Source organism: Alexandromys fortis, unplaced genomic scaffold (genome assembly GCF_014885135.2).
Source record: "Alexandromys fortis isolate MF-2015 unplaced genomic scaffold, M_Fortis_MF-2015_v1.1 scaffold_51, whole genome shotgun sequence".
NCBI lineage: Eukaryota > Metazoa > Chordata > Mammalia > Rodentia > Cricetidae > Alexandromys > Alexandromys fortis.
The window spans coordinates 8,151,552-8,162,923 of NW_026067925.1; the positions used below are offsets into that span (position 1 = coordinate 8,151,552).

The window sequence follows — 11,372 nt, forward strand, 5'->3', positions numbered from 1 at the left end:
ATATGGTAGCTCACAACTGTCTGTAACTCTAGAATCCAACATCCTCACATAGACAGACATGCAGGCAAAACACCAATGCACATAAAAATAAATTATTAAGCCGGGCAGTGGTGGCGCACGCCTTTAGTCCCAGCACTCGGGAGGCAGAGGCAGGCAGATCTCTGAGTTCGAGACCAGCCTGGTCTACAGAGCTAGTTCCAGGACAGGCTCCAAAGCCACAGAGAAACTCTGTCTCAAAAAACCAAAATAAATAAATATAACATTTGACAACAGCCATAGTAATGATTGACATAAACAAGGCTCATCATTGGATGCCCAAACTGGGAAAAAAAAAAGTATGATGTCAAATAAGAGCTTTATGTAGCCTCAGAGTCTTTTTGTGAATATTAATTACAAAGGGGAAGTCTGGCAGATAGCTCGCTACGTAACAGCAGAGGAACATCTCACGTAGTGAGACAGAAGAACACTGGGTGTCTCCCAGCCATGATACACCATCACATTGCTCCTCCTGCCAGAGACGTGCAAGTGCAGTCTAATGACAGCTCACGCAGCAAACCTACGTGGACGGCATTACTCCAGGTGGTGGAAGGAAACAGCTGATTCCCCAGTTGTCCTTGACCTCCGCATGAGTCCCATGGTACATCTGTGCCCCCACACACAAAGTCTTGTCAGATCGTATCTCATGTCTTACTCCTCCATGTTCAGCTTGCACCAGACCAGGGACTCCAGCCTGCTGATCAGCCAACAGACTTGAGACGCAGGTGTGAGGAAGAAGCCCAGGAAATCGTCCGGCAAGCCAACTCCTCCTCAGGACAGCCCTGTGTTGAAAATGAAAATCTGACAGACTTAATTGCCAGGCTTACAGCTATTTTACTACAAATTAAGGTAAATTTCAGAGAAAATAGGTTTATGGGTTTTTTTAATACTAAACAAACCATTAGTTTGTATCTATTTGTGTCTATATTTAAGATAAAATTTAATTAAATTTTGAAACATTTTTTCCCTGTAGTGTCTAGCAGAGGGAGGAGACCTGAATTCCTTTGAATTCAAATCACTTACAGATTCATTAAATGACATCAAGAATACAATAGATGCTTCTAATATCAGGTAATTGATTAGGTATACAATAATCATTTTGTGTTAAAATTGTAGTGATTTTTTGGTAGAGGTTTTAAGAATTTTGCTTATTTGTGTAGTTGTTTATCCTTTCAATATATTGAAAAGTTTTCACTTATGTTCATTCTGCTGACAAAACAGACATTTCACATACGCTCTCTGTATGAAGGCATCCGGACATAATGTTTGGTTCTGGTTTGTTGTAGAGCTTAGCAGTGTCTCCTCGGCTTCAGCAGCCCTGACCCTTCTTTGCTCCTGAATAGACTTTCCCACAACCACCGAAACAGATCTGTTCCTACCCGGGAGGCATTTTCTTAGCTGTTTTCTAAGAAACAGCTATTCACTAACTAAAATTAAGCCTTCCTTTGGAGAAAAGAAAAAAAAGCTTTCCTTGAGCTCAGGAGCTGTCTCAGCCGGTAAAGCACTTGCCTCGCTCGCCTGGCCACCTGAGTTCAGTCCCCAGAACCCACATACAGATGGATGGAGAGAGCCAACTTAACAGAGTTGTCTTCTGACCTCTACGTGTGCCGGGGTATGCATGCGCACACACAGTAATAAATGAATATGCTTAGGGCAGTCAAGGTGGCTCCGTGGGTAAAAGCATTTGTCACCCAAGCCTGGAGACCTGAGCTCGGTCCCCAGAACCCAAATGAAAGCAGATAGAAAGAACAGACTCTACCAGGTGGTGGTGGCGCACACCTCTAATCCCAGCATTAGGGAGGCAGAGGCAGGCAAATCTCTGAGTTCAAGGCCAGCCTGGTCTACAAAGTGAGTTCCAGGACAGTCAGAGTTTATTATACAAAGAAACCCTGTCTCAAAAAAGAAAAAAACAACAACAACACCCCACAGATTTATCCTCTGTCTACCACATTTATTCCTGGAACACACATAATAATAATGAATTTAATTTTTTTAATTTTGTTTCTTCTTTCTTTAGTTGTTTCCAGAATAATGTAGAAATCCATGTTGCACATATCCAGAGTGGCCTGAGCCAGATGGGAAACTTACATGCCTTTGCAGCCAACAACACCAACAGAGACTGAGCACAAGAGATCTGGTACCCAGCTGCACAAGACCTCAGTCTGAGGAGTCTTTTTCCTCAATCTAAGCTTCCAACACCAGATAACCTAGTGCTGGAAAACCAGGGAACTGTCCATCCAGATATGGCTTTTTAATACACTGTACTGCTTCTTAAACCAGCATTGTGCCGACCAGCATTTATTTATTGTGCTTTTATTATCCAGATGCAGTAGTGTTGCTTATATTTCATGTTTATCAGCAAATATTTTTAACCTGAAACTATCTGAATATACTATTTCATGGAGGAGCGTGCTCACCATTTTTATACATGCATGAATTCTGCTCAGCACACGCAAACGACTCCTGTGACAGAGAACGCAAAGAAGCATGGTCTTTTCCGTGCAGGGTGGAATCCGTCTGAAAATCACCGACTGGTCCAGCGGATTTAGTTGACCATTATGTCTCAGGCTTCAAAATATACATCCTGAGTGTGGGAAGCTGTCCTAGTCTTAAGGAAGCCTCTGGAATATGGATGGGAAATACGGACTTAAGTATATGGTACATATACTGACAGTATGACATGGTTCTATAGATCAATTTATAATAATATTTTAATTTATCATAATTTATAAAAACTTCGTTGTTTATCAGTAGAAAAAAATGAAGGAGCGGGAAGAACTGTATTCTGGAATGCTGGATTTCGGCAAGCGGACTTGGCATGCCTTTCCATGATTCAGGGCAAAAAGTGCTATTGTTAGATTTATTTTAAAAAAGACTGATTATACACTATTTTCATATTTTTTGTTTATTTGCACAACTTTAAACCAGATTACTGGTTAAAATCCAACAGTACACAATTTATAAAGTAAAAATATTTTATAAGGAAAGCATATGACCGGTTTGAATTACAGAGAGAGGTTTTGTTTTAGTTTTTTCTTGTTTTGTTTTTTCTTTTTTTAAGAAAAAACCCTGCCTAAAATAATCTTGTAAAAAGTATGTATTTTAAAAATTTTGTTTTAATATAGAATATTATAAAGCCAAAATATAATTGTTTTCAGATTTGGAGTTTAAAATATAACTATAGAGGTGATTCTGATTCTTTGATGTCTCATAAAATGAGGCTTTTTGTATATTAATGTACAATAAAACTGAAATAAGATTATTTTCCATTTGAAATTTTTGTATAGTTTAAAAGCGCTTCTGTGTTCTTTGTTGGTATTGGGCCACTGCAGATCTTTAGTGCAGAGTTTATATTTAGCTAAACTGTTATGTTAATTAAGAAATGCATAAATCTTTTATTCTTAATATTTGTAATTCTAAATAAATCGATCTATGAAATTTAATATCTGCATTCTCATTTTATTACAAGTTGATCATTAATTCTATTTAAAATGTTTCAGAGGGCTGGTGAGAGAGATAGCTCAGCAGGTGAGAAGTGCTTCATGCCAGTCTGGCAATCTGAGTTTGATCCCTGGGACCCACATGGTGCCAGGAAAGGAGTGATTTCTGTTAGTTGTCCTGTGATCCTGTGACTGGTGCAGGCACACACACACACATACACACACACACACGCAAATAAATAAATAAAAGTAATATTGTTTTTTATATCCAAATGTGTGCACTCCATTAATCCCAGCACTTGGGACCCAGTGGAGACAGGTGCATTTCTGTGAGTTCAAGGCTACCCTGTCCTACATAGAGAGAACTTGCCTCAAAAAGCAATTTTTTAAAAATGTTTTCAAGAATTACAGTTTCCACTCAGTTTTAGGAGATAATGCTACAGATCAGTTACCAGGCCTTTTATGTTTTTGTTGATGTTGCTTATTTTAAGACAGATCCTCACTATGTTGCCCAAGCACGCTTTGCCGCTGGAACTCAAGACAGATCCCACCATGCCCAGCTCTAATCATCTTGAAAAACAACACCATCCAGTGTTACTTCAGGGAGAGGTGGTTTGCTTTGGTTTTCGTCTGTTAGTAAGTCACTGTGGAAACACTAAGCAAGTAAATTATTTCTCCTATGCTATGAACCTAGCAGAAGACTGAATGTAATATGTCCTGCCTAGAAGTGGGAAAATGGTTTTGACGTGTTTGTTATATTATACATTGTTTAAAGCTCACTTGTCACACTTGAGTCAGAGCTCACTTATAGCACCGTGTGTCCTTCAGTGCTGGAGGATTGCAGAGCCTGTGCCTGAGAATATTGCTGGATATGTTTCTGTTAGCACTGTCTAATTCTAGGAGTCGTTTTGAGCTGTGCTGAGCACGCATTTGCAGCTTTACGGCAGTTCCCAAATGGAGCCAACAGAGAATGTAAAAGCAGATAATACCTATTAAGTTTTCTTTATTGAGCTGGCCTGGTGAGGGTAGGCCCATAATCCCAGCTCCTTGGGAGGCTGAGGCAGAAAGATCACAAGTTTATGGTCAGCCCGGGCTACAGAGTGAATTCAAGACCAGTCTGGGCAACTTGGTGAGACCCTGTCTCAAAGAGTTAAATAGGGGGCCTCAGGATTGCTTGGAGACAAGAGTGCTTGCCCAGCCTGTACGGGGCTGGCCTCAAACTTGCTGATAACTGAAAACGGCCTTGAACTTCTTGATCCTCTTGCTTCCACTTCCCCTCTGTGCTGGGATTACAGACGTGGCCTCCGCAGCAGCTTTGACTCTGTCTTCATCACTGCCACTGTCTGCAGCTGGGATGTCACAGCCATCTCTCCCTCCACTTAGCTCTCAGCACCTACTCACCTCCACATTCAGACAGGGTGGCTTCTTAAAATGCAGAGTTGGCCATGTTATCCCTGTCTAGGAATACCTTAAAGTCTATGACCCCCAGGACAAATTCAGAAGTCTGAGCAGACCTATAGAGACATGCCCAGTCCACAGTCCAGCCTCCACTTCACTGCCTCTCCACTGGGTCCTTCGGCCACAGACAGCGCCTTTGTTCCCCTTCACCGTAACTTCCATCCATTCTAACTGATCTTTCCAGAGGGGGAGTTCTTGACAACAACATAGCCAGAGTGCCTCAGACAACCTACCTCCCCCAGCATGAGCGGTAACTCTGATTTTATATCTCACAACATATGTGTGTATACATACATATACACACATAGCTACATCTGCTATACATATATATATACATATATATAATTTGCCTCCGTTCCATAAAGGGGGCACTATTTTGGGCTTTACTGTCTATTTTATTTCCGAATCCTCATGATACTGAGTCCTTGCCTGCCCACAGGCACTAAATAGCATGTGTGTGATGAATTAGTAAGTGTCTAAGCACCATTGTCACTGGAATGAATGTATGTTTTTCCGTGACAACTTTGAAAGATAATAGCTTGCATATGGAAGTTCTGATTAGAAGCCTTCTTTTAAACGGGTTCCATTTCTTAGCCCTAACTAAAAGGATCAACGTGACAAAAAGGAGACGTGAAGGTTGATTGGACTGAAGTCATCCTATCTTTGAATCGTGATCATTGCTGTGTTTAAGTTCTGTGACCATGAACCATTATTTTCTCTCTTTTTGTGTGTGCATGGCTGTTTTGCCTGTATGTTCATATATGCACAGTTGTGTGCCTTGTGCCCAAGGAGGCCAGACAATATCAGATTTGAAACTGGAACTAAGGACAGTGAGCCACCATGAGGGTGCTGGGGACCAAGCCTGGGTCCTCTGCAAGTGTTCTGAGCTGCTGCACCATCTCTCTAGCCCCTGATTACACGACTTCTCTTTGACAGGGATTCTGACTGAGAGCTTTTCCATCCTGTCACTGGATTTGCGTCATCTCGTTTGGGCTAAGCCGTCATCTAAGTTGTCACAGTTTTAGGTATGAGGCTCTGATGGTGAGCCCTCCAACTAGCATACCAATATTTGAACAGATCTTAACTTAGTCATTTACAAATACTGGGAGTACAAAGCTAGAAAGAAATCTGAAACCAGAATACTCATGAGGGTTACCTACTTTGGACAAGCAAAACTAAGCGTGGTGCCCCTTATAGTTCATATGTCGGTCCCCAGCTGGTGGGAAGGATTAGGAGGTGTGGTCTTGTGAAGTGTGTTTTCTGGCTTCGAGGCCACCCCCAGGACTCCCTCCTTATTTTCAGGTGAGAGCTCTTCCTGCCATCATGCCTTCCCATCCCCAATCACAGACACTAACCTGAAACTGAAAGACCAATTGAACACTTCGCTTTCTGGGCTGCCCTGCTCATGGTGTTTTATCACAGCAATAGAAAAGTAACAACACAAAAAGCTTTTTAAAAGTTTTTTTCTTACATTTATTTACTGATTTTGCATATGTGTGTGGGTGCACACCACAGCACCCGTGTGGAAGTCAGAAGCCAGGTTGGGGAATCACTTCTCTCCTTCCACAGTAGACGCTGGGGATCTAACTCGGGTCGTCGGGCTTGGTGGCAAACATGTTTACCCCTGCTGAGCCACCTCAACGGCCCAGCAAATAAGCTTTTAATTTAAATTCTCAATGCACTGTACTTACAGAAACTTCCCTTGAAAATGTTTTTTTCACAGCCATCCAGTATGTGCTCGGCAGCTGTGCACCGAGGCACGATGGTTAAGAGCTGCCCCTAACAGGGTTCGTTTCTATGTGAGGACACTAGTGAGAAACATTTAGTAATCCACTCCTGTTGCACCGGAAACATAATAACAAGTGCTAAGAAAAATGGTGGTCAAAGTAACCGGTACAAACATTAATACTGCTTAGACAAAGTTTAGGTTTCCGAAAGGTGGGAGTCTGAGCTGTTTTGAAAAAGGAACTTTTTTCACTGAGTCCCAACCAGAATGGAATGAGTGAGACGGAGAAGCATACTGTGGGTGGATGATTTTAAGGTTTGTGTAAGCTAAGGATGGTGCATTTATTGGGAGCATGCTTGAAAGGATTCTACAATCTGGAGGCTACCACAGACTTCTAAACAGAGCCATTTCTTTTCTGAGTGAGTGGGGAATGAGAGACATGGGGCTCCTTAAAGAACTTGAATGTAATGTCCTTCCTGATGAGGGAGGAAGGATGAGATGGCAGGCCAGATGAAACACCAGTCAAGTGAGGGGCAGGGGACCCTGGCCAGGATGCAGAGTTTCAGGTAGGAAGAATAAGTTAAAGAGATCTATGGAAATGGCTATAATTAGCAACAACATGTCATATCCTTGAAAGTGGCTAAAGTAATGGATTCTAAGTGTCACCACAGAAAAAGGTCATACATGTAAGTGAGGTCATACGTGTGTCAAACAGCTGGATTTGGATATACTGTTGTACATCATACAATTTTAAACAAAAACAGCAGCCTCCAGTCGTGTTGGCACACTAGCAGTCCCAGTGCTCAGAAGACGAAGGAAGGAGGACAGGAGCTCAGGGTCCTTCCTCCTTACCTACACAGCAAGGTCAAGAACAAAACAAAAAGGACTCCGTAAAAAGGGTGATAAATTTGGGTTATTAGGGTAGAGTTGGGATGTGGTAGAATGAGTGACTAGATTGAAGGTCCTGGAGGGGCCATGAGAAGACAGCAGCTGCCAAGGAGAGGGGGAAATTGAATCAAGCTGAAGGTCCTGACGAAGAAAACAAGTTCTGAACGATCAGTCTGAACAATTAGAATAGAACAGGGGGTTATGGACCAAACTGAATGCGCAGACTTGGAGATTTACAGGTACCCCTGAGTGGAAGGATGGGTGGCTACTGAGAACAAGCCACGGGTAAAGGCTCACGGTGAAGAGGAGAAACCTTCAAGAGAAAAAATCCAGAAGCATCATCAACAAGGCCATGGCCAGTCAGGGTTGGGGTAGCGTTCTGGTCCGTATCTCCCGGACCCCTCTGAGTACATTGTGAACTCTCCCAGAATCCTCAAAAATTACCTAAGGCAGAAAAGATATGTTCTTCCCACGAGTCCAACTTTGAGCAGATATCTTCGGAGACAGGGGAATAGGTGTCAAAACTCTGACCTTGAGAACCAGCCGCACAGAGGCCTCCTCCAGCCCTGCTGGCGTCGGGAAGGCAGTTCATTGCTGCCTCCAGAGGCAGCTGGGGCTTCAAACATCTCGCTTCAGTCCCAGGAGCAGAGCGCTGGAGGAACACTTCCTGCCTGGATGATAAGGGCTGCAATGACTTCCCACTCTGGCGCCTGGACTTGGCCCGTCTGTTCTGGAACCACACCTGGGAGACAGGAGGACAAAGTGACTCAGCTGCTCTGAGTTGGAGTTTTTGTTGTTGATCCCCGAAGGATGACCTTGACCTTGACCTTTTGATTTTCCTTCCTCCACTTCCCCAGAGCTGTGGTTACAGGCACCAGCCACCACACCTGGTTTCTATGGTGCTGGGATAGTACCCTGCATGCCAGGCAAGCACTCTACAAAGTGACTGTATCCCCAGACTGGCTTGACCTTCTGGCGCTAACACTGCTCACAACTAACAATGTAAATTCCAGCTATTATTAGCCACACTCTCTGCTAAGAGCCTGTGGTTTACAGAAAGCATTTGAGCTGGTGTTTGATGGTCAGAGCACCAGATCTTCCCAGCCATTCTCAGATGCAAAGCTGGAATGGTACTAGTTCTATCTGCACTTAATATATTGGTTTGTTTGTTTCTCATTTTACGTATTAAAAAAAAAACACACAAAGCCAGGCGATGGTGGTGCATGCCTTTAATCCCAGCACTTGGGAGTAGGAGGCAGGTGGATCTATGTGAGTTTGAGGCCAGCCTGGTCTACAGAGCGAGTTCCAGGACAGGCTCCAAAGCTACACAGAGAAACCCTATCTCAAAAAACCAAAAACCAAAACAAAATAAAGCCAGGATCTTTGGAGCCCAGGCTAGCCTCAAACTGGATATACAGGCAAGGAAGACGTTGAATTTCTTGATCCTTTTGCCTCTAGCTTGTAAATGCTGCGATTTCAGGCATGTGCCACCTGTAGCGTCTGCCTACACTTTATTTGGGACATTTCTGATGAGAAAAGAGGTCACCCAAAGTCCTTAGGCAACAAGGTTTCAGTGACAGACATTTAAATTATTTAGAGTCCATTTTTGAATGTCTGACTCCCCTATCAAAGCAAGTAGGTATTTTTTCCTTAATAAATCTCAATTCCATGTGTAAATTTCTTAGCCGGTTCTCTACGAATACTGAAGGTGTCCTGCTTAGGAAGCCTCTGGTGACAACTGTTGAAAGTGACAGCTGACGTTGGGTGGTGGTGGTGGTGGTGCACACCTTTAATTCCAGAACTCCTGGGAAGCAGAGGCAGGCGAGTATCTGAGTTGAGGCCAGCCTGGTACACAGAGTGAGTTCCAGAATGTCTAGGGCTACACAGAGAAATGCAGAGAGAGAGAGAGAGAGAGAGAGAGAGAGAGAGAGAGAGAGAGAGAGAGAGAGAGAGAGAGAGAGAGAGAGAGAGAAAGACAGTTGAATAATTACCCAAAGTACAAGGGGAAAAGGGGGCCCACAGGCTCCTGGGATTAAATGAAGCCTCCCACATAAAACTGCATTTAGGCATAGACTAACAGATAAGAAGGCAAGCTTCTAATCTGAGTATGGGGAGACAAACCTGTAAACCTGTAATCCAAGCAGCCAGGAAGCTGAGACAGGAGGATTGTGAATGCAAATCCAGCTTGACTACCCAGCATGAACCTGTCTCAATCATACACACACACACACACACACACACACACACACACACACACACACAAATGTAGCACGATTAATAAAAACCCAGAGACAGATATTTGGGTTCAACCTGAAGGTCAGAAAAGCAAAACAGTCACTCACTGGCTCTTACCTCTACCTCAGTCCGAAAATGGTGATCCTGCCTTCAGGAATCCTCAGAATGAGACTGAGAGCTGTCTCCTCCTGTTTTATAGTCCTCTCTAGAGCTGGGATCAAAGGCATGTACCACTACCTCCGGGTTTCTTTGACCAACTAGTGTGGCTACTGGGATTAAGGGTGTTTGTCACCACTCCCTGGTCTATAAGGCTGACAAGGGTGGCTGTTTTACTCTCTGATCTTCAGGCAAGCTTTATTAAAATACAAATGAAATATCACTACACACACACACACACACACACACACACACACACAAAAGAGGGAAGCAGCTTCTTCCAGCAACCTCAGGATTCTGAACCTAAATGACTTAGGACAATAAACTCACTTTGCACTTGATTTTTCAAAGTTACAAGAAGTCCCTTGCTTGTCTTAAAGTACCTGGTGACCCAACCCTGCTCTACTATTTAAAATCAAAGTCAGAGGAAGGCTCACGACCACGGCCCCTCCTTTGTCTTCTTACTGGACACTGGAAAAAGTGCTCAACTACTTCCCGTCGCTTTCCTGCGGGAACTTTTCGAGGGGGTCAGTAATCGTCCTAGCAGCCCAAATTACACGGTAACAAAGCCGTTACTGGCATCCCTATTTAGTAGTCTAGTATCATAAGGTTCAAAGAGAGTAACTTGTCCACCCCCCTATCCAGAAAAAAATGACTCAATAAGCCTGTGACTCCGCAGGACCTCCACTCTAGCACGCACCTGCAAACGCGACTCACCTGGATCCTGGACTCGGGGAGCAGCGTGAGCGCCGCTAGGCGCTCCCGCAAGTGGATGTCGGGGTACATGGTCTGGCGGAAGACGAGTTCCAGCAGCTGCAGTTGCTCGGAGCTGAACGATGTGCGCTTGCGGCGCTGGGGCGCCGACGGGGCAGCCGCGCCTTTGGGGGGCCCGGGCGGATCCAGGCCGGCGGGGTTCTGCGCTGCGGGTCCCGGGCTTCCGCTTGGAAAGCACGGCGTGGCCGCTGGAGCGCGGGGATCCTGGGGCGCAGGGGGCAGCCCGGCGGCAGGGCGCGTGGATGGAAGCAGCGGTCCTCCGAGGTGCGCGGCCGGGAAGGCGGGGAAAGCAGCACCCTCGGCAAACTGGAGTTGTTGGGACCCTGCTGCGGCCATGGCTCCCGGACACCTCCCGTGACCCCCGTGCTCCTTCAGTTATAGCCACCCGGGGCCGGGGAGGGGGCGGCGGCGCCATCAAAGGCGTGGGCGCGGGGAGGCCACGTCTCCTTGGGGTGCGAGCCCGCCCCAGCCCCGCCAGACGCTGCGGGAATAATCGCTTCCGCTGACCTGGGGACCGAGGGAGGGAGGCGCGAACTTGAGCCCAGCCACTCCGTCCCTTCCCCGCCCATCCGCTCGCCAGCCCGACCACCAATCCACATACCACAACCGATATGCTTCGGAGGGGACGCCCCAAGTGAGGGCCACTTTTGAACAGAGCA

General features: G+C 45.1%; 2 protein-coding genes across 2 annotated transcripts in view; one reads left to right on the top strand and one right to left on the bottom strand.

The window, feature by feature from the left end:
• Positions 1 to 3,479, top strand: part of Lin9 (lin-9 DREAM MuvB core complex component) — a 42,893-nt gene extending 39,414 nt beyond the window's left edge. Inside the window, exons 13-15 of the mRNA XM_050143118.1 lie at positions 706 to 885; positions 1,010 to 1,107; positions 2,054 to 3,479. Coding sequence (XP_049999075.1) covers positions 706 to 885; positions 1,010 to 1,107; positions 2,054 to 2,159 — 384 coding nt within the window. The 3' untranslated portion in view covers positions 2,160 to 3,479. The remainder of the gene's footprint in view (positions 1 to 705; positions 886 to 1,009; positions 1,108 to 2,053) is intronic.
• A 2,963-nt stretch (positions 3,480 to 6,442) lies between these two features.
• Mixl1 (Mix paired-like homeobox) lies at positions 6,443 to 11,159 on the bottom strand. Its single transcript, XM_050143087.1, has 2 exons — positions 10,657 to 11,159; positions 6,443 to 8,290 (listed from the first exon to the last, which is right to left on the bottom strand). Exons 1-2 carry the CDS (start codon positions 11,047 to 11,049, stop codon positions 7,982 to 7,984), a joined length of 702 nt encoding a protein of 233 aa, XP_049999044.1. The 5' UTR covers positions 11,050 to 11,159; the 3' UTR covers positions 6,443 to 7,981.
• Positions 11,160 to 11,372: the final 213 nt, after the last annotated feature.

Bases quoted from the DNA above. Each gene is read 5' to 3' on its own strand.
- Mixl1 (XM_050143087.1), bottom strand. From the start codon at position 11,049: ATGGCCGCAGCAGGGTCCCAACAACTCCAGTTTGCCGAGGGTGCTGCT. The intron at 8,291-10,656 runs GTGAGTCGCGTT...CCTGTCTCCCAG, and splicing joins TCCCCGAGTCCAGGATCCAG to GTGTGGTTCCAGAACAGACG.